Genomic DNA, 26707 nt, shown 5'->3' with positions numbered 1-26707 from the left:
TGCTGCTGTAATTCTAGCAGCCATCTGCAGCTTTCTGGTTGTCTTGAAATGATAGCATGCCTAATGAACAGTCGGCATGCTTGGTGTCAGTGCAGCTTAAGAGCAAATATATCAAGGCATAACAAAGACAAATCTGTTTCTATGAGGAAGAAAAGTGCTGCTTGCTAAAGAAACCTCACACAGTGTGATTGCTGGAGTAGCTAAATATACGGTAGCAGCCATGTAAATTGAAGAGTGCAAACTGGAAAGTGCTGTAATCAACGTAACACTCTTGGTTGTGCAACATTTGGAGACTGCTCAATGAGCAGATATAATAAGCTTTGATGTGAGCCACTAGCTTTAATGGACTATTCTATTCATTTTCTGCATTAGCTATTAACAAGGTAAAAGTACCTGAATGATAAAAAATAGAAAAACATTTTGTCTCATTTGAACAAATCACGCTGATAGATAAATATTGATGATGCTAAATTACTTTGAAGGACTCTGAGCGACAAAAGAGCTGAGCGGCAGATGAAAATTAGAGGGTTCTGCCGTCTACTGTAGCAAATAGTGAAATACAAGATAAGAGCTTATTATGTGGATGTAGGTGGCAGGGAACCGTGTAATTGTCATCAGGAACTAAACAATTCAATTAACACAGTGAAAGATATAAATGCATGCTTAAAACCTTTCATTTGAAAACAAATCAGAAGCTGATTTTTCCATCTGGTACCATGACTAGTACAATACGAGAGAGTACAATGATGATTTAACATTGTGAGGAACGGTAAATGGATTACTCCAATGCAGGTGTAGACTAGAACATGTAGCAAAATCTCCAAAAAAGGTAGTAAAGGATATGCACTCTTAATCTATTTGGTTAGCCCTCGGAAATCTGTTCAATATATGGCCATCAATATTTTTTGTATTACCCCACATTGCCACAAGAGCCACAGTTTGGGTGGTCCACATATTTTTTTAGAATTTTGTTTTTAATTTATTTGCATAGTTTTTAAAGGGAACCTATCAGGTTCTCTATGCCCTCTCACCCAGCAGCATTGTAACTGGTATGCAGAAAATTCCCTCCCTAACCAGCCTTGTATAATGCTGTTCTCTAATATGAAAGTTAAAAAACACAACTTATAAACATCACTGTCCCTTTGTTGATTAGGGCCTTGACTAGTCACAGAGATGTTGTTTCCCCAGACTAGTCGGCCATCTTTCCGTGTTATCACTGCCTTATAACATGATTTCCACAAGCCAGCGTCACCGCCAGCTCCTGGAAATCTCGTACATGCGCACAGCTCATTTTGGCCATGTCAGTGCACCTCAAAGGTCTGGTATATGCTTACCAGCTAAATTAAGTACAATGCTCATGACTCAGTAAGTTCAAAAGACGGCTCACATACACATTCTCTGAACTTCCAGTCAGCTGTAACCTCAAGTGGACTGACTTGAGGGGAACAAATTGAACTCCATGACCTCACCTCAGATGAATTTATTGAACTCAATGTGGGATTACTGGGTTAGTCATGTTGCACACATTTCGACACCAAATCTACAGCTCCTAGCTATTAACCATACTTGAAACTGCATCAAAACACATGCAGTATTGGTGTATGTTTTTCCAGGAGATGCAAATATGGAGCAGAAATGTCTGTAACAAAAAACTGAATATGTGCACATAGCCTAATCCAGTAATCCGGCATTGAGTTCTATGACTTCACCTGAGGTCACAGCTGGAGTTACCATGCAACCCCAGCTGTGACCTCAGGTGAACTGACTGAGGTTAACTCATTGAACAGAGTGACCACTTTTTCTAATGTGATTGTGCACTGCGATCTCAGGTGAAGCAGAGTCGGGATCATAATGGGACATCATGTCTGTGGATTACATCAGCCCTTTAGGTGTGTTTTGGAAGATAATAAATTGCATAAAAAAGGTGTTTTTGTTTGTTGTTTTTTTAAATAATGGATTTTTCCCTCTTTTGTGTTTATTTATTTTGACTTACAGTGTTAGTAGTGGGGGTCTCATAGACATCTCACTATTACTAACCTTAGGCTTGATGACAGCTGTAATTTTTGACAAATTACAGCTGTCATTAACCCCATATATTTCCCTAATTGCAGTCATACCAGGGCAATTGCGATGAGCTGGGTAAAGCTCTGGAATTGACATATATAAAGAATGCAACAATTCTGGGGAGGTTGCGGGCTGCTGTTTTTAGGCTGGGGAGGGCTCAATAACCATGGGCCTCTCAATAGCCAACTCAATAACTAACTCACTAACCACAGTCAACATGGCTCTCTCGTAACCGACTTAAGTTTGCAAATGCTCATATTCAATGGTGTCTCGCACATTGGAGAGGTATTCTCTTCATGCATGAATCCTCGTTTTCACTGCACAGGGCAGATGGCAGACTGTCTTTATGGTGTTGTGTGGGAGAATGGTTTGCTGATGACAACATTTTCAATGTTGTGAATTGAGGGGCCCATTGTGGCTGTGGGGTTATGGTATGGGCAGGCGTATGTTCTGGACAATGAACACAGGTGTATTTTATTGATGTCATTTTAAATACATGGATGCACCTTGATGAGATCCTAAAGGTCCATTGTTGTATCATCGTTTATCCATGTCCATCACCTCATATTGCAGCATGATAATGCACGGCCTCTTGTTGCAAGGATCTGTACACAATTCCTGGAAGCAACCCAGTTTTTGCATTGTCAGCATACTCACCGCATGTCACCCATTGAACATTTTGGGGATGTTCTGGATCAGTGTATACAACAGTGTGTTTAAGATCCCATAAATATCTAGCATTATAGCACAGCCATTGAAGAGGAGTGGACTAATATTCCACAGGCCACAATCAACAGCCTGATCAACTGTATGCAAGTGAAGAAAATGTGTTGCACTGCGAGAGGCAAATGGTAATCACACCAGATACTGACTGCTTTATTTTTTACCTCCCCCAGATCCTCAATACTTTAAAATTGCAGAATTTTGAGTGGCCTTTTATTGTTGCCAACCAAAGGCACACCAGTGTAATAATCCTGCTGTCTAATCAGCATCTTGAATAAGTGGATGGATTGTTTTGACAAAGGAGAAGACATCACTAACACAGATTTAGACAAATTTGTGAACAATATTTGAGAGAAAATGGCCTTTTATGTACATAGAAAAAGTCTGAGATCTTTAAGTTCAGCTCATGAAAGCAAAAGCAAGTGTTGTGTTTATGTTTCTGTTCAGTGTATTTATTTGGGATTCCTATAATTTCCTTTATTACTTAAGCAAATAAATCAAAGTTACGGATCTGTAGAGACATCCATTTTAATATAATTATTTGACTTACTGTATTGTCTTTCACCAGCAGAGCGCAGCACTGTATTCCAGCCATTAGCATTTTGTGAGGATTCCAGGCCACTGAATCAGCCCTATTGGAAAATAGATAACGCTGTTACGAAATGCACTTCTTTTCAGACAGATTATTCCATGTAATGTTCATCCTCACTCAAACATTCATTATTCACGAATGTGTTCCATCTGTGTTTTTCATTAATTGAATTAATACCAGTCATAGTTACTAGGGCTATATAAGAAAAACAAAATATGTCAGCTCACCGAACCACAGCACGTGTAACGTCTGGAGGAATCCAATCAATCCAGGGCGGTGCAGGGAACTTGATTCCGGATAATCATGGAGACACAAATCTTGTTCAGTATTCCAGCAACTTGACCAGGGATTTGTAAAATCAAAGACTTTTATTCCAAAAATTTAAAATCAGGTAACATGTATACAAAACATATGGTTCACCAATGTGTAGACACGCTTAGCGTTTCGGACTGGAGAGTCCTTACTCAAAGCTAGAGTAAGGACTCTCCAGTTCGAAATGCGTAAGCGTGTCTCCAAATTGGTGAACCATATATTTTTTATACTGTACATGTTACCTGATTTTAAATTTTTGGAATAAAAGTCTTTCATTTTTCAAATCCCTGGTCAAGTTGCTGGAATACTGAACAAGATTTGTTTCTAGGACTATACACATGCCTTTAGTTCTTTGCGGACTATGTGATCCTCAAAAATAAACTAAAACTTGTTCTACTTTCATCGAAGTTGCATGGGTCCATCATCTATGGGTCCGTAAAAATTACAGACAGCCCATGATTGCCGTTTGTATGCTGTCCGCAATTAATAATGCAACGGGCAGGTGAATCGTTATCTATTTTATTTTTACATGCAAGAAAATCACAGAAAAAAAAAACTATGGTCAAAGCTGAAACACTGACCAAACAATAATAAAATACAAATGCAAAACAATGATGGAAATCAAATAATTGTTTAAGCACAGTAAAAATAACTTATCAGAATGTGGCCTTACAAGAAGGAACATGCACAAACCTGGTGATTCCATGCAGCAATTTCCTATATTTTCTAGACAGTAGCGCTGATCCTCCCCAAGATGCCTAGAAACATATGTAAATAGAAATGAAAACAGAATAAAAATATAATGAAAAGTTATAGCATACAGTATGTTGGTTTGGATTATATAACAAATTAACAGTACAAACAGTCTTTTCACTACTGTACCAATGTAATCTGTAGTAATATGTAGCTGTATTATTCAGAGATAACAACAATACAGATTTTAAATCATTTTATGATATAATGTGAATGTATTACTGACTTTTCATTATTCACCTTGAAAGATATCCTGTCATTATGATATTATATTAAGTAATGATGACTTGGCTGTAATAGCTCTGCAATACTGATTAAATTGATATCTTAATGAAGAAATTTACTTTGTTTTTCTTCTTTACCCAACATTTGAAGTTTCCTACTAATTAGATTTCAGTGCACAGGGGCCGGACTGTACACTGTGTCTTCTCCTCCCTGTCTGTGCTTCCTCAGCTCCTTCGTCCAGTTTCGGTCAGTGAATGACTAGTCTCCTCTATTTGAAATCTCAGCCGTCACCTGTCATTCATAGACCTGAGGAAGGTGGAAGGAATGAGGAATCACAGACAGGAAGAAGACCCAGAATACACTCCGACCCCTGTGCACCAAAATCTAATTAACAAAAAACTTCAAACGCTGATTGCCATGATCCAGGACCGGTATTCTCTGCTCCAGAGTTTCCGAGACTGGGCCTGGTCATGTCAGGGGTTAACTCCCATCAGCCTCGTTCTGGTGTCAGGAGACACTATATCTGGTCTCTGAAACTCCAATCCTGTGCTGGTTATAGTTTTGCTTTGTAGCCTGTGACTTGCTCTGGTGAGATTTCCTGTTTGATCTGACTCCTTGTTACTGTGCCCTGACCTGTACCCTCCCTCATTCGTCCATCTGTTCCCAGTCCCTGACTTCCCTCTCCTGTCTGTTGTTTGTATTTCCCTCTGCATGCCTGATCTCCCTGCTTCCGACTCGGTTCTGTTTTCTGGCTTGAGTGTGATCCTTCCTTTGCTGTGATTTGACACTCCTGGCTAGACCCTGATTGTTTGACTACTCTATTGCCCCCTGGTGGTTTCCCTGTTAACTGCCTGCTGAAGTTACTCTGCTGTACTTCTGCTGTCTTTCTGTTACAGTGTTACTTTGACTCTCCTGCACTACTCTGCTGCCACCTAGTGGGGCATACACTGTACTACATCTTACCAGCCCTTTGTACAGTGTGACACTGATTAAATAAGAACAACAAAGTGGATTTCTGCACCAACGGCATCAATTTAATCAGTATTACATAGCCATTACAGCTACGTCTTTACTTTACATTACAAAGTCATGCAGACAGTTTCTCTTTAAGGGGATTGCTTCATGAACACAATTTCTTCCCATATGTCTTAAGTGGGAATATAGTTGTCCCACAGGAAACCCTTATTCGGGACTTACTTTATGATCCAGAAAGTAAAGCCAGTAAAAAGCCACCTTGTAATATGAGCTTCTACTCTGGCAAATATAGTCCATGTATTACCGTATCTGTTACTTATTAGAATAGCTGTCATAATACCATTGTTTGTCTAATAGCAGGTTCACACAAGCGTATTTCATGGTCCATATATGAGATGGTCTCCTGACCCAAAATTACAAACCAATATGTGACTGTAATGCTGTAAGATCAGGCCAGGAGACCACGTCAGCCTGTATATGAGCAAAAAATATGTTTTCGTCAACTCGGCCTAAATATGGATTTCCCTCGTGATAAGAGCTAATGGTTAGTGGTCATAGTCATAGTAGCCATCAGCAAATCACTATGGTGCCAGCTTTAAAAAAGTCATGTTAAAATTTGGGACAAGGGGAATATAAAAGCAAAATCCTGGTTATACTCTTAGAAACTTTTGGGATATTTTTTAATATATCTATCATCATTATTATTACTTAAGTTACATTTTAGTCTACTCATAACATTACATTAATTTTACCACTGAATTAAATTGTTGTAAATCTTTATAATCTGGAATGTTTAAGATTCCACTAATCTTGGGTAGTGGCCACCAGAGGTTGAGTCAAGGACTCATATGTTTAAGTGATTTGGCATTTTATTTTTAGAGAGGAATGTTCTGTAAGTCTGGATGTGCTCAATCAATGTACAGTATGTAGCCAGAATACATGATCTGCTAACTTACATCAACATGGAACCAAAGTTTATGCTTTTCACAGATGCCTGCAATGTCATCCAAAGGATCAAATGCTCCTAACACTGTAGTACCAGACGTGGCGACAACAAGGAATGGCACTGCTCCCTGCAAAATATAGGATGCAAACAAGTTTATTTCTCTTCTTCTAGACACTTAAATTGTAACTGTCATTTATTGTTTTTCTTTCTTAAATCAATAATACGCATGAAAATCAGCAATTGTATCAGATCTTTTAAATAAAATCTGCTTCTTTCTTTTTCTGGACTAATCATTCTTTTAAAAAATTCAGTTCACAGGTAAAATCAGAATTCAGGTTTATACATTACTTAAATAGGAGATGAGAGTTACTACATCTAAGATTCTATGTAGATAGAAGTGGGAGGAAGAGGGAGGAGCTGTGCCTCTAGCCCCTCCCTCTGCCTCTAGCTCTTCCCTCTAGCGCCTTCCTCTTTCTCTAGCTCCTCCCACTGCCTCTAGCGCTTCCCTCTAGCTCCTTCCTCTGCCTCTAGCTCCTCCATCTGCTTCTAGCTCCTCCCTCTGCCTCTAGCTCCTCCCTTTGCCTCTAGATCCTCCCTCTGCCTCTTGCTTCTACTTCTTCACCTATCTACATAGAATCTTATCAGTACCTACTGTCATCTCCTAACTAGTGATGAGCGAGTATGCTTGTTACTACTCGGTACTCGCACGAGTATCACTGTACTCGGGCTACTCGGCGGGTACCGAGTAATTTTGCAATACTCGTGCTTTACTCGTGGTCTTCATCCCTGCATGTTGGCGCTCTTTTGAGAGCCAGCCCTCATGCAGGGATTGGCTGGCAGACCACTGCAATGCCACAGCCCTGTTAGTTGTGGAATTGCAGTGATTGGCCGGCCTGCACAGCGTGACCGAGCCTTTATACCGGCCGGCACGCTGTGCTCTGTACACAGCCATCTCATATTCCCTGCTTTCCACGCCCACAGGCGCCTATGATTGGTTGCAGTGAGACACGCCCCCACGCTGAGTGACAGGTGTCACACTGCACCCAATCACAGCAGCCGGTGGGCGGGTCTATACTGTGCAGTAAAATAAATAAATAAATAATTAAAAAAAACGGCGTGCGGTCCCCCCAATTTTAATACCAGCCAGATAAAGCCATACAGCTGAAGGCTGGTATTCTCAGGATGGGGAGCTCCACGTTATGGGGAGCCCCCCACCCTAACAATATCAGTCAGCAGCTGCCCAGAATTGCCGCATACATTATATGCGACAGTTCTGGGGCTGTACCCGGCTCTTCCCGATTTACCCTAGTGCGTTGGCAAATCGGGGTAATAAGGAGTTAATGGCAGCCCATAGCTGCCACTAAATCCTAGATTAATCATGTCAGGCGTCTCCCCGAGATTCCTTCCATGATTAATCTGTAAATTACAGTTAAAAAACACACACACCCGAAAAATCCTTTATTAGAAATAAAAAACACTAACAAAGTCCCTCATTACCAATTTATTAACCCCGACAAACCCTCCATGTCCGGCGTACTCCACGGACTCCGGCGTCGCGTCCAGCTCTGCTGCATGGAAGTGACAGGAGCTGCAGAAGACACCGCCGCTCCGGTCACCTCCACGCAGCTAATGAAGGGAATAGCGCGATCAGCTGCTGTCAGTCAGGTAACTCCCGGCCACCGCTGGATCCAGCGGTGGCCGCGATTAACCTCAGTGACAGCAGCTGATCGCTATACTCACCTCAGTTGGTGCATGGAGCTGACTGGAGCGGCGGTGAGTAGCGCGATCAGCTGAGCTGTCACTGAGGTTACCCGCGGCCACCGCTGCATCCACCGCTGGATCCAGGTAACCTCAGTGACAGCTCAGCTGATCGCGCTACTCATCTCATTAGCTGCGTGGAGGTGACCAGAGCGGCGGTGTATTCTGCAGCTCCTGTCACTTCCATGCAGCAGAGCTGGACGCGACGCTGGAGGACTGTGGAGTACGCCGGACATGGAGGGTTTATCGGGGTTAATAAATTGGTAATGAGGGACTTTGTTAGTGTTTTTTATTTCTAATAAAGGATTTTTCGGGTGTGTGTATTTTTTAACTGTAATTTACAGATTAATCATGGAAGGAATCTCGGGGAGACACCTGACATGATTAATCTAGGATTTAGTGGCAGCTATGGGCTGCCATTAACTCCTTATTACCCCGATTTGCCAACGCACTAGGGTAAATCGGGAAGAGCCGGGTACAGCCCCAGAACTGTCGCATCTAATGTATGCGGCAATTCTGGGCGGCTGCTGACTGATATTGTTAGGGTGGGGGGCTCCCCATAACGTGGAGCTCCCCATCCTGAGAATACCAGCCTTCAGCCGTATGGCTTTATCTGGCTGGTATTAAAATTGGGGGGACCGCACGCCGTTTTTTTAAATTATTTAATTATTTATTTCACTGCACAGTATACACACACCGGCTGCTGTGATTGGGTGCAGTGAGACAGCTGTCACTCAGTGTGGGAGCGTGTCTCACTGCAACCAATCATAGGCGCCGAAAAGCAGGAAAGCAGGGAATAGGAGATTGATTAATGAGCGGCCGGCTTTTTCAAAAGAGGAAAAGCCACCGGAGTTTGAACAGCTGTGCAGCGCCGCGGCAGTGATCGGGGAACGGTAAGTAAGAGAGAGGGGGGGGAACTGACCGACAGACTGTGAGAGGGGGACAGACAAGACAGAGAGAGACAGACCGACGGACTGAGGGAGATAGAATAAAAAAAAAAAAATGACCGACATCGCTAGTAAAAAGCACAAAACGTGCGTTTTGGACATCGGAGTGCCACACAAGGTTTTCATGTAAAATCTTTCATGTATTAATCTCAAAAAGTAACATACACCAGCTCTATCTCACTATTGGGTATGTGCCCTTAACATTTCCGCCATGAAAATTCATTTTGGTGTCATTTTGGAAGGTTTTCTGGTGAGTCCGTAAAAATGGCGTAAAACTTGGACAAAATTGTTCACAGCTGTGACTTTTGAGTGATAAATGCTTCAAGGGGTCATCCCCATGCTGATGCCATGTCATTTGAGCACTCTTCTGAGACTTTTGTGACATTTTTAGGGTTTCTACATGCTGCCGGGGGGTCATTTCACAAAAATACTCGGGTCTCCCATAGGATAACATTGGGCTCGGTGCTCGGGCCGAGTACACGAGTATCTTGGGAGGCTCGGCCCGAGCTTCGAGCACCCGAGCTTTTTAGTACTCGCTCATCACTACTCCTAACTCAGTAATATAAAAATATGTCTTAAGTTAATAAAAATTGTTCTTGTGAATTGAGAATTTGGAAAAGTAATGATTAGTCCTTAAAGAGAAAGAAGCAGATACCTCTGATAAGATAGATATAGTACAATGTTACTTATTTTAATGTGTACTATTAATTTATGGGGAAAAAAAAATAAAACAGATTTAGAAAGGACCTTTCACCAGTTTTAGCTTGTTAAATTGGCTACATCATGATATATTGGCTAGAGAACTGAATAAAACTTTTAATTTTGTTTTAATCCCTTATACAGACATTAGCTTGTAAAGGTTAGATTCCAATTTCCGTTCCAACCAAGTAGAAACATATCTCAAAGGCGAAAAACTTTTCCTCCTTAAACCAATCATAAGCAGGAAAGAAAAAAGAACATGCCCCAGAGAAGCTTTGCAGCAGCTTTCTCTGTGTGAAACATGTAATGACACACCGTCCTATTCTCCTCACTGATCTCACTGCCGGCATGTACTATGATTACAAATGGGGGGGAGTAAACCCGATCTGTATCACTACAAAAACCTCTTCAGTTGCAGCTCTCATCTCATGCAACTATATGGGAGGTGAGGGAGTAGAATGACTATATGGGAGGAAAGGGAGTAGAATGACTATATGGGAGGAGAGGGAGTAGGGCAACTATATGGGAGGAGAGGGAGTAGGGCGACTATATGGGAGGAGAGGGAGTAGGACGACTATATGGGAGGAGAGGGAGTAGGATGACTATATGGGAGGAAAGGGAGTAGAATGACTATATGGGAGGAGAAGGAGTAGGGCGACTATATGGGAGGAGAGGGAGTAGTGCAACTATATGGGAGGAGAAGGAGGAGGGGGAGGCGAGCGACTATATGGGAAGAGGAGTGGAGCAGATCTGCGTGTCATTACAATTACCTTTGCAGCTTTCATCTCACAGTGTTGTCAGCTCTGTCTATTCTCACCCTTCCACTAGATTGACAGTGCTTTAAGATGTAGATATAGACGGGTGTGTAATGAGGTACTTGATTTTGAAAAGTTGACTTTAGAAAACTTGCAATAAACCTGATTAAAAAAGTGAGTTGTATGTTTTGATTGTAAGTATATGTCAAGAGACATTCTGTACTAGAATCTTTGGGCCTAATTCATTTATGTATTACAATTCTTTTGGTGTTCTTATGATAGTCCCAGCCAGCTCCAAAAGAGTGGGTGAAGCTTGGGTGGAATGGGACGCAACACAGCCCACTCGGCAAATTCAGTAAAATTTTTACAAGTAATGTTCTCCAGTCCCTAATTGGAGTAAGATTTGTGAATCAAAGGGAAGAGTTCCTCCAGCAATGAACTGGTGAGAGTAAAAGTTCACATTTATTGTATTCACTAAAACATAAATTAGTAGTAAAGTCAAGACCAAATAGAACCTAAATAACGTACAGTACGTGTTACTGCATATAGCCTTAATCATGGTAAGACTTGTAAATCAAGGGTGCTTACCAGTTTTAACGTGCGCCTAGCTCAATAAGTGATGTGTGACTGAATGTATAAAGCACATCTTACTTAAGTGATTCCTTCTTTAACACTGGTATGCACAATGCCAGTTTAAAGGGAATCTGTCAGCAGGTTTTTGCTATGTAATTTGAGGACAGCATGATGTAGGGTTTAAAGACACAGAATTCAACAATATGTCTCTTGTCAAGGTACATGCTGTTGTTTACTTGCAATGATTGTTTTAGCACCAGAACCTTATCATTGTGCAGACTACATTCCTCCTGACTGTTAGTCTGACACGCCCCCTGCTGTGATTAGCAGATCACTGTCTATACACATTCTACATAGAGAGCCTGATGTGGGTGGGGACAGCTTTCTCAGCACTGCTATCTGCTAAATCTAAAAACGCTGATTATCAGGTGAAGCTGTTCTGACACAATCTAAGTGACACATCATTGGATTCAGGATCTCTTTTCCAACATTATGCTGCTCTCAAATTATGTAGCAAAAACCTGCTGACAGATTCCTTTTAATGAATTGGTTTCTGGCAGAAGAAACTTCTATGTGCACAGATTTATTATGTGAGAAAGCATTATTTTTACTCCTGTCACATTTGTGGGGAATTAAACAGAAAGAACCTTTGTATGCCTCCATACAAAATTATAACGTTATACAAACATCAAACAATAAAGCGGCTTTGTGTATAAACATGTAAGCAAAATTGATTGAAGGGCTTGCCCAAATAACTGATGTAACTTTTAAGATCATTGTAACTCAAGGCCCAAATAATATATTGTAACCAGTGTGTGGGGTAATAAAGTGGAGGAGTATATGTGTTACGGGGGGCTGTCTGATAATAACCGAAAGGAGTATCAGACAGTCAGGGTCCACCGTGCAAAGACTTTGCTGCAGACTATGGCAGAGTGCAATACCTCTGTTAACTCACAGAAGGATATAATAAGTAAGTAAAGCAATTCCTCCCTTACTTGGAGGGTGTGTGGAATGATCTCTGTTAATAATCACAGAGACAAAGGCAATGTGTGCGAAATGGCACCTACCTAGGTCCGCTCTTCTAGTGGTGCAAAAGAGACGAACAGCAGCATAAGCCGCACAAAGCTCCTACCTGCGTTCGCTCCACTAGTGTGCGAGGACACGAACCACTAGATATGGCACCTGCCTAGGTCCGCTCTTCTAGTGGTGCAAAAGAGATGAACAGCAGCGTAAGCAGCACAAAGCTCCTACCTCTGTTCGCTCCCCTAGTGTGCGAGGATACGAACAACTGCCAGACGCAGTATAAGGAACGTTACCCTAGCGGCAACGTCCACCTACGAGTAGAATCACAAGGCCCAGCCAGACCATGTGCCTCAGGCACCTGCCTATGTCCGCTCCCCTAAGAGGTAAGGATACGGACAGCAGCCGAAGCTGTAAGGTATAAGAACGCTACCCTGCCGGTAGCGCTCACCTAGCATAGACAGAGGAATGCCTAGAGGAACGCGCACAGAGCGTCTACTCATATGCATGAACCAAGAGGACTGAGCACCATGCGGCGTGTGTCAGGGTCTTATATAGACTCTGTGCCTCATCCAAGATGGAGGACACCAGAGCCAATCCGCTGCCAGAACGACAGGAGTGACGTCATGCTGGCCTATCACCGAGCAAGACGTCACAAGCACATGACCAGCGACCAATCGGCATAGAAGGTGTCAGAGACATGTGACCTCGTGTCAGCGATGATGTCACCCGCACATGTGCAATGGCTCCAAGATTGGACTTAGTCTCCGGCGCTCGCACATGTGCAGTAGCAAGAAATCTGGACTTAGTCTCCAGCGCTCGCACATGTGCAGTAGCAAGAAATCTGGACTTAGTCTCCAGCGCTCGCACATGTGCAGTAGCAAGAAATCTGGACTTAGTCTCCAGCGCTCGCACATGTGCAGTAGCAAGAAATCTGGACATAGTCTCCAGTGCTCGCAGCAACCGTAACAGTACCTCCCCCTCAAGGGCCCCCCTCCCGGCGACGCAGGTAATCGGCAACTAAGTCGGGAGCATGGACAGCCTCCTCAGGCTCCCAAGAGCGATGTTCCGGGCCATAGCCCTCCCAATCTATCAAGAAGAACCTGCGCCCTCTAACCATCTTAGAACCAACTATGGCTCGTACCTCATAGCTAGAGCGAGAGGAATCAGAGGCAGGAGAGTGCACTTCACGAGCGTGAGGTAAAATAGCCGGCTTTAGCAGTGAGACATGGAATTTGTCATGAATCCTAAGATGGACAGGTAACTTCAATTGATAGACTACAGGATTTACCTGTCGAAGAACCTCATAAGGACCCAGGAAGCGAGGAGCAAATTTGACAGAGCTCACTCTAAGTCTCACGTGTTTTGCAGAGAGCCACACAAAGTCCCCTGGAGAAAAGACAGGAGCCGGGCGACGAAACCGATCGGACACCGTCTTCATACGGTCCTTAGCTGCTTGGATCGACTCTTGAGTCCGATCCCAAACCTCTCTGGCATTAGTTGCCCAGTCGGCCACAAGAGGAGGAGGTGCAGCAGCGGGAAACGGTACCGGTACCCTAGGGTGTTGCCCATTATTGAGTACGAACGGTGTCTGCCCAGTGGCCTCAGCCAGCGAATTGTTAAGGGCAAATTCTGCCCAGGGTAGGAGGGAGGACCAGTTATCGTGGTTCTCAGCAACAAAGTGTCGAAGGTATATAATCATAGATTGATTGGTACGTTCAACCAAACCATTAGTCTCCGGATGGTATGCCGAAGAGAGATTCAACTCAATTTGCAGAAGGCTACAAAGATCTCGCCAGAAACGGGAAGTAAATTGCGGGCCTCTATCACAAATGATACGATCTGGCATCCCGTGAAGCCTAAAGACATGCTTGAGGAATAGTTTGGCTAGTACCCTGGAAGATGGGATTCTCGATAACGGTACGAGATGAACCATCCGGGAGAAATGGTCCGTAATGACCCACACAAATCTATGTCCCTGTGAACATGGAAGATCACCCACAAAGTCCATGCCTACCACCTCCCATGGTCTATCTGGCACTGGTAAAGGATGCAAGAGCCCAGCCGGTCTCTGCCGTAATGGACGGTTGCGAGCACACGAGTAGCAGGAACCGACATATCTCTTGACGTGGCTGGCTAAGTGTGGCCACCAATACCACCTCGCCAGTAACTCTCGTGTCCGCCTAATACCAAAATGCCCACCCACCTTTGAGGTGTGGGCCCATGACAGTATATCATTCTGTCGATCAGGCGGAACAAAGGTCTTGCCCGGTGGGATTTGGTCTAACGTCACAGGGGAGAGCGTATGAAAAACCCTGGAGGGAAGGATAAGACGAGGTTCGTCAATCTCTTCCTGGGTAGAAAGCATAGAGCGAGACAGGGCGTCTGCCTTGTTATTCTTACTCCCAGACAGATAGTTGATGGAGAAGTGAAAGCGGGAGAAAAACAAGGACCAGCGGGCTTGGTGAGGATTCAGACGCTGAGCGGTTTGTAAGTACGTCAGATTCTTATGGTCTGTATAGACCTGGAAAGGATGTTTCGCTCCTTCCAGCAAGTGACGCCACTCCTCCAAGGCTAATCTCAAGGCGAGCAGTTCCCTATCCCCAATGGTATAGTTTCTCTCTGCCGGTGAAAAGGTTTTAGCAAAGAAGAAACACGGCCTTTTTCTACCTGCACCGTTCTTTTGATACAAGACCGCACCAGCACCCACTGAAGAGGCATCAACCTCTAAGAGGAAGGGCTTATTCTTATCGGGTCTTTGAAGAACGGGAGCAGTTGAAAAGTGTCTTTTTACTGCCTCAAAAGCCTGAGATGTCTCAGTAGACCAGGCTTTGGGATTAGCACCTTTCTTAGTCAAGGCCACCAAAGGGGCCACCAAAGTAGAAAAATGGGTTATGAACTGCCTGTAATAATTTATGAATCCTAAGAAGCGTTGCACCGCCTTCAAGGAATGAGGTTCGGACCATTGCAGGACAGCAGAGAGCTTCGCAGGATCCATAGCCAGACCCTCTTGTGAGATAATGTAACCCAAAAAAGGCAATGAGGACTGCTCGAATACACATTTCTCGAGTTTAGCAAACAATGAGTGCTCCCTTAAACGGGGAAAGGACACGAACGACATCCTGACGATGAGTCTCCAGATCAGGAGAAAAAATCAGGATGTCGTCCAGATACACCACTACTGAGGATAACAGTAAATCCCTGAACACATCGTTTACGAAGTCCTGAAATACTGCGGGTGCATTACATAACCCAAAAGGCATGACGAGGTATTCATAGTGACCGTCTCGGGTGTTAAAAGTGGTCTTCCATTCGTCACCCTTTCGAATTCGTACCAAGTTATACGCACCCCGCAGATCCAACTTCGTAAAAACTTGAGCTCCTCTCAGTCTGTCAAAGAGCTCCGAAATTAAAGGTAATGGGTATTTGTTCTTTATTGTGATTGCGTTGAGACCCCTGTAATCTATGCAGGGACGCAAATCACCCTCTTTCTTCCGAACAAAGAAAAACCCAGCTCCCGCGGGAGAGACAGACTTACGAATGAACCCCTTCTCTAAACTCTCTCTTATATAGGTCGACATGGCCTCCGACTCAGGTATCGACAGGGGGTAAACCCTGCCTTTAGGTGGAACCGAACCTGGGATAAGGTCTATGGCACAGTCATACGGCCTATGGGGTGGAAGAACCTCAGCACCCTGTTTGGAGAACACGTCAGCGAAATCCAAATAGGGTGTAGGTATGGGAGAGAGATCAGTTGATGCAACCGCAACGACCTTAGGTGGTAAGGGAAGACATCGGGACTGACATTTCGAACCCCAACTAATAATGCTGTCAGACTCCCAGTCAATGTGAGGAGCATGAGTCCGAAGCCATGGAAGACCCAGAAGGACGTCGTCTATACCTTCAGGCAAAACAAGAAAAGAAATCTCCTCTATGTGACCCTGAGACAGGGAAAGGCGCAAGGGAACTGTCCTCAATGTAATGGAGTCAGACAACATAGTTCCATTAACAACACGGACAGGAATAGGCGCCTCTAACATGATAGAGGGAATATTGTGTCCCTTTACAAATCCTGAGGACACAAAAATCCCGTCAGCTCCGGAATCCACAAAAGCCATAATAGGCCATGTATTCTCAGATAACGAGAGCTGACCTGGGATACAACACTTAGAGGGTGCAGAAGACGTCTCTAGTAACCCCCCTCTAATGGTTACTAGGCCAGGGAGTTTCCCTGACGACTAGGACACTTGTTGGCATAGTGCCCAGCCTGACGACATACGTAACATATAGGAGGACCAGACTTGCGTAGTCTGGAGAACGTATGACCTAACTCCATAGGAGTGGGAGATGTTTCAGATGCTGAGGAAGATGGTAGTGGACCCTCAACAACTGGAATAACCCGATGCTTAGGGCGTGAGGAAGAGACCTCGAGTCTACGTTCCTTATGGCGTACATCGATCCTCGTTGCTACTGTGATCAAGTCCTCCAGAGAAGCAGGGACCTCACGAGTAGCAAGGGCATCCTTGACATAGCCTGCCAACCCTCTCCAGAAGATAGGAATCAACACCTTCTCTGGCCAATCTAGTTCTGCCACCAGAGTTCTAAAAGCAATGGCATAAGAACTAGTGGATAACGAACCCTGAGATAGATCTAACAGACTCAGGGCCGCATCATGGGTAACCTGCGGACCCATGAATACTGCCTTAAGAGCATCAAGAAAGTCTTGATGTCTCAGAGTAACCACATCAGAGCGCTCCCATAGGGGAGTCGCCCATTCTAAGGCTTTGTCCTGAAGTAAGGAGATGATAAAGCCTACTCTGGACCTCTCCATAGAGAAGTGAGAAGAGTTGACCTCTAGGTGTATCTGACACTGACTAATGAAACCACGACATGATCTGGCATCGCCAGAATATCTGTTTGGCAGAGCAAGTCAAGGATCATGTGCAGATGTCACCATGGTCTGAGGTTTATCCTCTATACTCTTGAGCCGTGACTCAAGTACTTGTATGTAACGGTGTAACTGCTGATATTCTGCCATAACTGCCAGACCCTTGGCTCAGTCCTAATGTTACGGGGGGCTGTCTGATAATAACCGAAAGGAGTATCAGACAGTCAGGGTCCACCGTGCAAAGACTTTGCTGCAGACTATGGCAGAGTGCAATACCTCTGTTAACTCACAGAAGGATATAATAAGTAAGTAAAGCAATTCCTCCCTTACTTGGAGGGTGTGTGGAATGATCTCTGTTAATAATCACAGAGACAAAGGCAATGTGTGCGAAATGGCACCTACCTAGGTCCGCTCTTCTAGTGGTGCAAAAGAGACGAACAGCAGCATAAGCCGCACAAAGCTCCTACCTGCGTTCGCTCCACTAGTGTGCGAGGACACGAACCACTAGATATGGCACCTGCCTAGGTCCGCTCTTCTAGTGGTGCAAAGGAGACGAACAGCAGCGTAAGCCGCACAAAGCTCCTACCTCTGTTCGCTCCCCTAGTGTGCGAGGATACGAACAACTGCCAGACGCAGTATAAGGAACGTTACCCTAGCGGCAACGTCCACCTACGAGTAGAATCACAAGGCCCAGCCAGACCATGTGCCTCAGGCACCTGCCTATGTCCGCTCCCCTAAGAGGTAAGGATACGGACAGCAGCCGAAGCTGTAAGGTATAAGAACGCTACCCTGCCGGTAGCGCTCACCTAGCATAGACAGAGGAATGCCTAGAGGAACGCGCACAGAGCGTCTACTCATATGCATGAACCAAGAGGACTGAGCACCATGCGGCGTGTGTCAGGGTCTTATATAGACTCTGTGCCTCATCCAAGATGGAGGACACCAGAGCCAATCCGCTGCCAGAACGACAGGAGTGACGTCATGCTGGCCTATCACCGAGCAAGACGTCACAAGCACATGACCAGCGACCAATCGGCATAGAAGGTGTCAGAGACATGTGACCTTGTGTCAGCGATGATGTCACCCGCACATGTGCAATGGCTCCAAGATTGGACTTAGTCTCCGGCGCTCGCACATGTGCAGTAGCAAGAAATCTGGACTTAGTCTCCAGCGCTCGCACATGTGCAGTAGCAAGAAATCTGGACTTAGTCTCCAGCGCTCGCACATGTGCAGTAGCAAGAAATCTGGACATAGTCTCCAGTGCTCGCAGCAACCGTAACAATATGGCTTTTAATGACTTCACCACATTTCAGGAGAAATCTACTGCACACCATACATTAGTGCATTACTGGTGCAAAACAGTCCCCAACAATATGCGGAGTTCATTAATAGTCATTTACTTCTTAATACATATTGCACATATTAATCCAATGGGCTTTTCTTCAGCACTGGAATAGGTGATTAGAATTGGAAGGGGCCTTCATGCAAATATCTGGTGGTTATTGGCAGCTGTAAACCTTTTTGCAATAAATAAGTCCTTTTTTTTTTTTACTTACTTCTTCCTTTGCTTTTAACACTTGTTTTTCCAGGTCTTCTGGTATCATTTTTCCTCTAAATAAAGCACAAGAAAATAAAGAATGGATGAATGAGTGATTGAATGAATGAAAGTAATGCAATAACTTTGTAATATTTACCCCTTGCTGGGGTCTGTCGTACATGTATGACACAAGTCGGTAGTGGGTGTATGGAGTGGACTCACGGAGTGAACTTGCCCCATACTCGGCTGGGAGTTACAGCCAGAACCTACCACTAACAGCCATATGTGGAGTCGAGTTCTATCTGTGACTTTTAACTTGTTAAATGCAGCTGTCAAACTTTAACAGGGGCATTAACAGGGAGCTAACATGGGGGAGCATCATTTTATGTGGCCATCAGTGCTCCCATGATAGGAACGCAGGGTGCCGATGGGTTGCTATTAGTGATGAGCAAGCATGCTTGGCATTGCTCGTTATTCGATGCTCAGGAAGCTCGGATACTCATGGAGCTTGGCCAAGTATCGCGGGTGCTCTGATATTTCGTCTGTGAAACAATGACCACAACGCACAAGCTTGCTTCACTGCATGATGTGTTCCGGCATCTCAGGGAGAGCCATACGCAGTCTCTGAATGGCTCTCCCAGATTATGAACAACGTTCTCGGACATACTGTGACAAAAAAAACAAAAATCCCTGCCCTCCCTCTCAACAGAAATGCTCTGTTTATGGCTGGCTACATGTGGCAGAGACACGAACAGTCAAATCATTAACTTCCCATAATGCTTATTACTCACGTCGAGCTCGTCCGACCATCTGATCAGCTTGAATTGAGGATTGAGCATTGGAGCACTTTAGAGCTCGCACATCACTAGTTGCTATGATATCCGGGGGTCTATTAAGGCCTTGCTACATGCAGGAACACTACGAAAGCTTTCAGACTCTCGCAGGTTCAAATTCCTTTAAGAGACTAATGACTAGAGTGCAAAATAAAATAAGAAGTTCAACTCATCTTGTAAAAACCAAGCCCTCATACGTCTAAGTGGACAGAAAAATATAAAAGTTTTGACTATTGGAAACGAAGGAAAATAAATAAAAAATGTGAAAATGTACAAAGCTGGTAGAGACATACCCCAAATGACTTAGGTGGTCTTACAAAGTATTGAGGCAAGGGGACTGAAAACAAATGCACATCACAACTGTCACATTTAGCTTTTTTTAAAATATTTATAAAATGATATATCATTTCCTTCACACTTTACAAATACTTGCTACATGTTGTTGGTGTACCACACAAAATATATTTAAGTTTGCGGGTGTCATGTAAAAAATGTGGAAAAAAACACAGGTATGAATATTTTTTCAAGGCACTAAATGTAAGGCTATGTGTCCACGGTAGAATGTTGCTGCGGATTTTTCTGCATAAAAATCCGCGACTTTCCCGGCAAATCCGCACCTTTTCAAAGGTGCGGATTTGCTGCGGATTGACCGCGGAATTGCCGTGGATTTTGGTGCGGATTTTTTTTTTCCCCGATTCTATAGCCAAAATCCGGATCAAAATCCGCAACAATAATTGACATGTTGCAGATTTTTCCGGATCAAAATCCGCGGCAAATCCGACGCGGAAAAATCCGCAGCATGGGCACAGCATTTCCAAAATGCCATAGAAATGGCTGGGAAGTGCCGGTGCTGCAGATTTTTGGAAAATCCGCGGCTTTTCCGCGAGAAATCCGCGGCAAAATCCACGCATTTTCCGCAGCGTGGACACATAGCCTAAAGAAGAAACAAAACAATAGGGTCAATGATGCAGGTGCGACAGCTGAGTATTCAGGACTATGTAAGGTTCTTATTAGACTGAATTTACTTCACTGCTCAATTTTCATTCATTCAGTTTTGTAGTTGTAATGTGAAAAAATATGGAAAACTTCACAGGGTATTAATACTTTTTCAAGGCACGGTAAATTGTTAAATGGAATTTTTAATGGCACCATGCAAAAGTCGGACCATCTATATTTGTTACAATAAAAAAAGTTCCAAAAATAATCTATTTGGGGCCGATGCCTGGCGTCCCACTGTTTATATACATATGGTGCGTATAGACTAATCATGCTTTTTTGTCAAATGGTGCAAAATTATCCATTTTTGGTGTATGGTAACAGGTTTAGTGTTTACAAACTGAAAAATCAATGGCTCAGCTTCTCTTAATAGTCAAAACATTATTTTTAACCCTTTAATGATGTAGAATGAACTATGTCATATGGCGTCTCCCAGTCTTTGACGCAATCTTGAAAACCCAGCCCACATCTTTCATGGCAGAGGATGGCTGTGATAATCAGTCATTCTCTGCCGCTAATATACTATCAGCTGGGTGCACCTTTCTAACCCCTCCTAAGCGCTACCGCGATGCAATCATGGGACGTTGATGTTTTGTTATGCCAGTCAGGCATATGTTATCATGGTAAATCTGTGAAAATCTGCCAGTGGCTGGCTTTCATAGGAAATTGTGATTTCTGCTATGTACAGCAATGCTATGGCATTGCTGTATAAAGCACCAGCAATCAGATGATTATAAGTTTAACTCCCCTAAGGGGGCACACAAATACAGTGAAAAGTAAAAAAAAAAAAAGTTTACAAAATTAAGAAAGAAAAAGTTGAAATCACCTAATTACCACATTAAAAAATAAAGAAATAAAAAAATTCACATATTTGGTATTCCTGCATTCATAAAAATCTGATCTGTCAAAATATAAAATAAATAAATCCAATTGATAAACAGCATAATGAAAAAAATAAATAAATAAAACGCCAGAATTGTGGTTTTTGGCAGCTGCAAAAACAGAAAAAAAAATATAAAAACAGGAGATCAAAACATGATATAAACCCGAAAATGTTATCAATAAAAACATTGACTCAGGGCGCAAAAAACAAGCCCTAAATTTCCCAAAAAATGGAAACACTATGGGTCTTGGAAAGTGGCAACATATGGCAAATAGGGCATTATTACTTTCTATTAGAAAAATTAGGACACTTTTCTAGGGCACTTGCACAGGGCTGTAATATTTCCTGGGGTCAATTTTACCATCTAGAGGGCATAAAGGAGGCATTATTACTGTGCAAGGGGCACAGCGGTGGGCATGACTATGTTGGGCAGTTAGAGGAACCCTTTTTTTTTCTACCACACAGAAGGTGCAGTAATAGGTTCACATATGGCAGCAGCAGCTGGATATTGGGGTGACAGCAGGATGAGAAGTTTGTGCAGGTTAGGAACAAAGAGGGACGGAGCTGGAAAGGAGAGGAGTCAAATGTATCTTTCCTGTAATCTCTGTAGAAGAGTCATGGCTGGAAAAGTTGTCATATTGGTCTAGACCAACTGGAAAAGACGGGAAAAGTGAATGATTCCATCAAAAAGAATGTCAGCTTTAAGTCACTATATATAACTGTACTGTAATCTCCTGTATGTTCCGCAGGACTGGCATCTACCACCACATGATCACCATATAGCAGTAAGAGCAGTGGTGGCCTTTGTATAGAAATGTATTTCCAGTAGCAGGTCACTAATCTGCTGAGGTTCCTTTGTACCCATGTTTACCTGTTTAAAGGTTGATTAAGATGTTCTGCCCCCCCCTCCTCCCTGAGCTGAACCTCTAGCTACACCTCTGACTGTATGGCTCAATGGCTCAAGAAGAAGGTAACCTCTACTCCCTATATGAAGAGCCAGAGGTAAATACAGTAAGGATGGGCTACTGCCGTGTGCTTGCCCCTCAGGCCAAAGTTTTCCACCCAGCCCCTGGACCTCGGTCCTTGTGCTTTGATATCCAATTGCTTGTGAACGTCTGTGTGCTGTTTGGTGTGTTGTGGAGATAATCTTGTCTGATTATTTCCTTCCTTCATTTACTTTCCTCATGAAAATGTATTGTCTGTGAGTTTGAGTTTTGTTTTTTCCCCATCTGTTTATTTGTGTGGGATTAACCACTCCTGTCCCAGCCCTCACCTGGGTGGAGGGAGGGGTGTTACATCTCGTGGCTCTCCTGAGGCAAGGACTGAGGCAGTCTCCCATTCCTTGCCTGCCACGAGCACTCCTGCTCAGCAGCGCCAAAGGTCTGCCAGACTGCGCAGTGTGCAGGAGATACCTTCTCAGAGAGGCAGCAGAAGGGTGACACCTAGTGGTTCTCCTGTTACAAGGAGTGAAGCGGTCTCCCATTCCTGGCCTGCCGCAGACTCTCCTGCTCAGCGGCCCCGAAGGTCTGCAAGGCTGTGCAATGTGCAGAGGTTTACTGCTCAGGGAAGCCAAGAGATTCCCGTTATCTCTCCACATTGTGAGACCGAGGATCCCGCCTCTATTTCCCAGAGGCAGGAGGGTGAGCATGTGCAATGCGTGGTGGGTCCTGATTCGCTCACTGACGTCACACGGCTTGATGACAAGGCTGGTGACGTGGTGAATCCTGACTGGCCAGGCTGGGACGTCGTGGACCCTGATTGGGTCAAGTCCGTCATCTCCGCCTCGCGCCCGCCCTCGGGTGGAGCTGCACCTCCTTAAAAGCTCCCCCTGCCATCATGGCGGCGCGCGACCGTCCTTCTATTTTTGGATGTCTGGCAGCGTGCTGCCACGCCACTGCTCAGGCATTACTGTCTCTTGTGGGCTTGGCCCTTGCTGCTCCGGCAGTACCTCGTTTGCAGGCCGTGTTCCTGCCTTGCTGCTCCGGCAGTACCCCCGTCAACAGGCCGTGTTCCTGTCCCAGGTGAGCTCCTCAAGTCTCCATTGGACTCACCTGGTTATTGAAAGCACACGTGCGTGGGCACCTCTGTGCTACCCTCGTGCCATATTCTCGTGACTTCCACTGGCACACGTGCGTGGGCACCTCTGTGCTTCCCCGTGCAACAGGTACACCGAGCCGTGAGATCTGTGCCATACAACCCTCACGGGTTAGGGCAGATCGGTGTACATAGATCGTCTGTGACATTCCAGACGATCGCTAGCAGCAACCCGCTCACTCTTCACCCACCATAGCGGCGGTCCCTTACACCGCACAGTGGACCTTGACCGGCGGAAGCAGTCCATTTCCCATCTTGGCACGCTTCCCCGGGTCCCCCTCGTAACATTACGGTCGCGCCAAAGGTCTGGCTATGGCTGAAGAGCAGCAGCAGTTGCTGCGTTATGTGCAGCAGTTGGAGTCACGATTGGCAGCAGTGGAGCAGTCTTCCTCCGATAAGACTACTCTGACGACAGTCGCCACCCAGGCGGCTACCCAGGCTGTGCTATTGGGCGGAAGGTCTCCTCGCCTTGCGCTTCCGGAGCGCTTTAGCGGCAACAGCTCTGAGTGCCGTGGTTTTATAAACCAGGTTACCACCTACTTACAGCTGTCTGCGACTCTTTACGCTACCGAGAAGGCGAAGGTAGCCTTCGTCCAGTCCCTGCTCACAGGGAGAGCGCTGAAGTGGTCCACGCCGTTGTGGGAGCGCGGAGATCGTGTGGTGAATAACTTAGCAGCTTATCTTGGGGCCATGAGAATGGTGTTCCTCGGGCCTCAAGTCACCCACGATTCCACGCTGCGCCTCCTACGACTTCGGCAAGGGTCTGCTTCAGTCGGGGACTTTGCTGTACACTTTAGGACACTGGCCGCAGAGCTGGACTGGCCGGATAAGGTCCTTGTCCCTGTGTTTTGGGAGGGCCTGGCAGGGTTTGTCAAAGACGCACTGGCCACACGTGAGGTGCCTGCCACTTTAGAGTCCTTGATTCAGGTTGCCTCTCGCATAGACATCCGCCAAGCGGAGCGAAGGCTCGAGGTCTCTTCAGCACCCACGTCTTCTCGGCCTAAAAAGCGTCTGACTCCCGTCTTCCATCAGACAGGTCCCCCAGCCAGTCCTGTAGGCGACTCCGTGGAGTCAATGGAGGTGTCCAAGGTGGTCTCCTCTGCCCCAGGTTCTCGGTCTTGTGTCATCTGCTTTTCCTGTGGGCAGAGGGGACACATAGCTACCCTATGTCCCAAACCGTCGGGAAAAGACAGCGTCTAGTTTCTATCAGAGGGGGGACTCTAGACGCTACTTCTCCCTCTAGGTTGACTATCAGCACCCAGTTGCAGTTCGGCACTACTCTCTTCTCTGCCCTGGCTTGCTTGGACTCAGGCGCTGAAGGCAATTTCATCTCGACCTCCCTGGCAACCCGATACTCAGTTCCCCTGGTTCTGTTGCCCAAGCCACTCAGGGTCCGGGTAGTCGACGGGTCCATACTACTCGATCCTATCACCCAGATCACCATCCCTCTCAGGATGGATGTACCACCGGGACACCATGAGCAGGTGTCCTTCCTGGTGCTTCCAGGGGGGACGGATGAGATCCTACTGGGCCTTCCCTGGTTGAGACAGCATGCTCCTATACTCAACTGGGCAACAGGGGAGATCTCATCCTGGGCAGGATCCTGTAGAGAGCACCTCGTGACTACCGAACCACCCGCTACCATTAGGTCGGTTGGGTCCTCAGGGAATACTGAGGGGCCGGGTTTACCGACACCTTATGAGGCCTACAGGGATGTCTTTTCCAAAAGGGCCGCAGATACTCTTCCTCCCCACCGGCCATATGATTGCCGAATAGACCTGAAGCCAGGCTCCGAGCCCCCTAGAGTGTATCCACTCTCTGCTCCAGAGACGGAGGCTATGTCCAAATATATTCAGGACAGCCTGGCGAAGGGGTTCATTCGCAAGTCTATTTCACCGGCTGGTGCAGGGTTCTTTTTTGTGCAGAAGAAGGAAGGGGATCTGCGCCCCTGTATCGATTACAGGGGATTAAATGCAATCACAATCAAGAACAAATACCCTTTGCCCCTCATTACTGAGCTATTTGATTGATTCCGCGGGGCAAAGGTCTTCACAAAGCTGGATCTACGCGGGGCGTATAATCTAGTGCGAGTCCGAAAGGGCGATGAGTGGAAGACCGCCTTTAACACCAGGGACGGTCACTACGAGTATCTAGTAATGCCCTTCGGACTCTGCAATGCCCCCGCCGTATTTCAAGACTTTGTGAATGACATTTTCCGGGATTTGTATCTTTCCGTGGTTGCATACCTGGATGACATTCTTATCTTCTCCCCCGATCTTACCACCCATCGGAGGGATGTCATCCGAGTACTTAAGAGGCTCCGCACCCATTCGTTATATGCTAAGCTGGAAAAGTGCGTTTTTGAACAGGAATCCTTGCCGTTCCTGGGGTACATAGTGTCCAGTCAGGGGTTAGCAATGGATCCGGGGAAGTTGGAGACAGTGATGAACTGGCCTGAGCCCCGCTCGCTGAAGGCGATCCAGCGATTCTTGGGGTTTATCAATTATTATCGCCAGTTCATTCCCAACTTCTCGACGGTGGCAGCACCCATCATTGCCCTTACCCGCAAGGGCGCTAATCCCAAAGCATGGACACGGGAAACGGTAGAGGCATTTCACACTCTCAAAACTCACTTCTCCAGAGCTCCCATCCTTCATCGTCCAGACATCTCCAAACCCTTCCTACTGGAGGTAGACGCCTCTTCGGTCGGTGCAGGTGCAGTCCTGTACCAGAAAAACGAACGAGGAAGGAAACATCCGTGTTTCTTTTTCTCCAAGACCTTTTCTCCGGCCGAGAGGAACTACTCCATAGGGGATAGGGAGTTACTGGCGATGAAACTAGCATTCCAGGAATGGCGGCATCTCCTGGAGGGTGCGAAGCATCCATTTGAGGTTTTTTCTGACCACAAAAACCTCACATACCTCCAGACAGCACAACGCCTGAACCCAAGGCAGGCCCGTTGGTCTTTATTCTTCTCCCGGTTCCGCTTTATTATCCGCCACCTGGCCGGTGAGAAGAACGTACGGGCCGATGCCTTGTCACGTTGTATGGTTGTGTTGGAGGAGGACGAGGAGGAGCCTCGTCTTATACTACCCCCGGACAGCTTGAGGATGGTCACTCCCACTTCTTTGGAC

At 45.4% G+C, this 26707-nt stretch overlaps 1 protein-coding gene across 1 annotated transcript in view; it reads right to left on the bottom strand.

Annotated features, from left to right (window-relative positions):
- GADL1 (glutamate decarboxylase like 1) overlaps positions 1-26707 on the bottom strand; it is a 495595-nt gene that overhangs the window by 189904 nt on the left and 278984 nt on the right. The window contains exons 8-11 of the mRNA XM_075315246.1: positions 18787-18841; positions 6601-6717; positions 4385-4449; positions 3338-3419 (exon numbers count right to left, since the gene is read on the bottom strand). Coding sequence (XP_075171361.1) covers positions 3338-3419; positions 4385-4449; positions 6601-6717; positions 18787-18841 — 319 coding nt within the window. The remainder of the gene's footprint in view (positions 1-3337; positions 3420-4384; positions 4450-6600; positions 6718-18786; positions 18842-26707) is intronic.

Source organism: Anomaloglossus baeobatrachus, chromosome 6, assembly GCF_048569485.1.
Source record: "Anomaloglossus baeobatrachus isolate aAnoBae1 chromosome 6, aAnoBae1.hap1, whole genome shotgun sequence".
NCBI classification, from domain to species: Eukaryota; Metazoa; Chordata; class Amphibia; order Anura; family Aromobatidae; genus Anomaloglossus; species Anomaloglossus baeobatrachus.
Note: the sequence above shows the minus strand (reverse complement) of the source record. Positions and strands in the feature narration are given on the sequence as shown.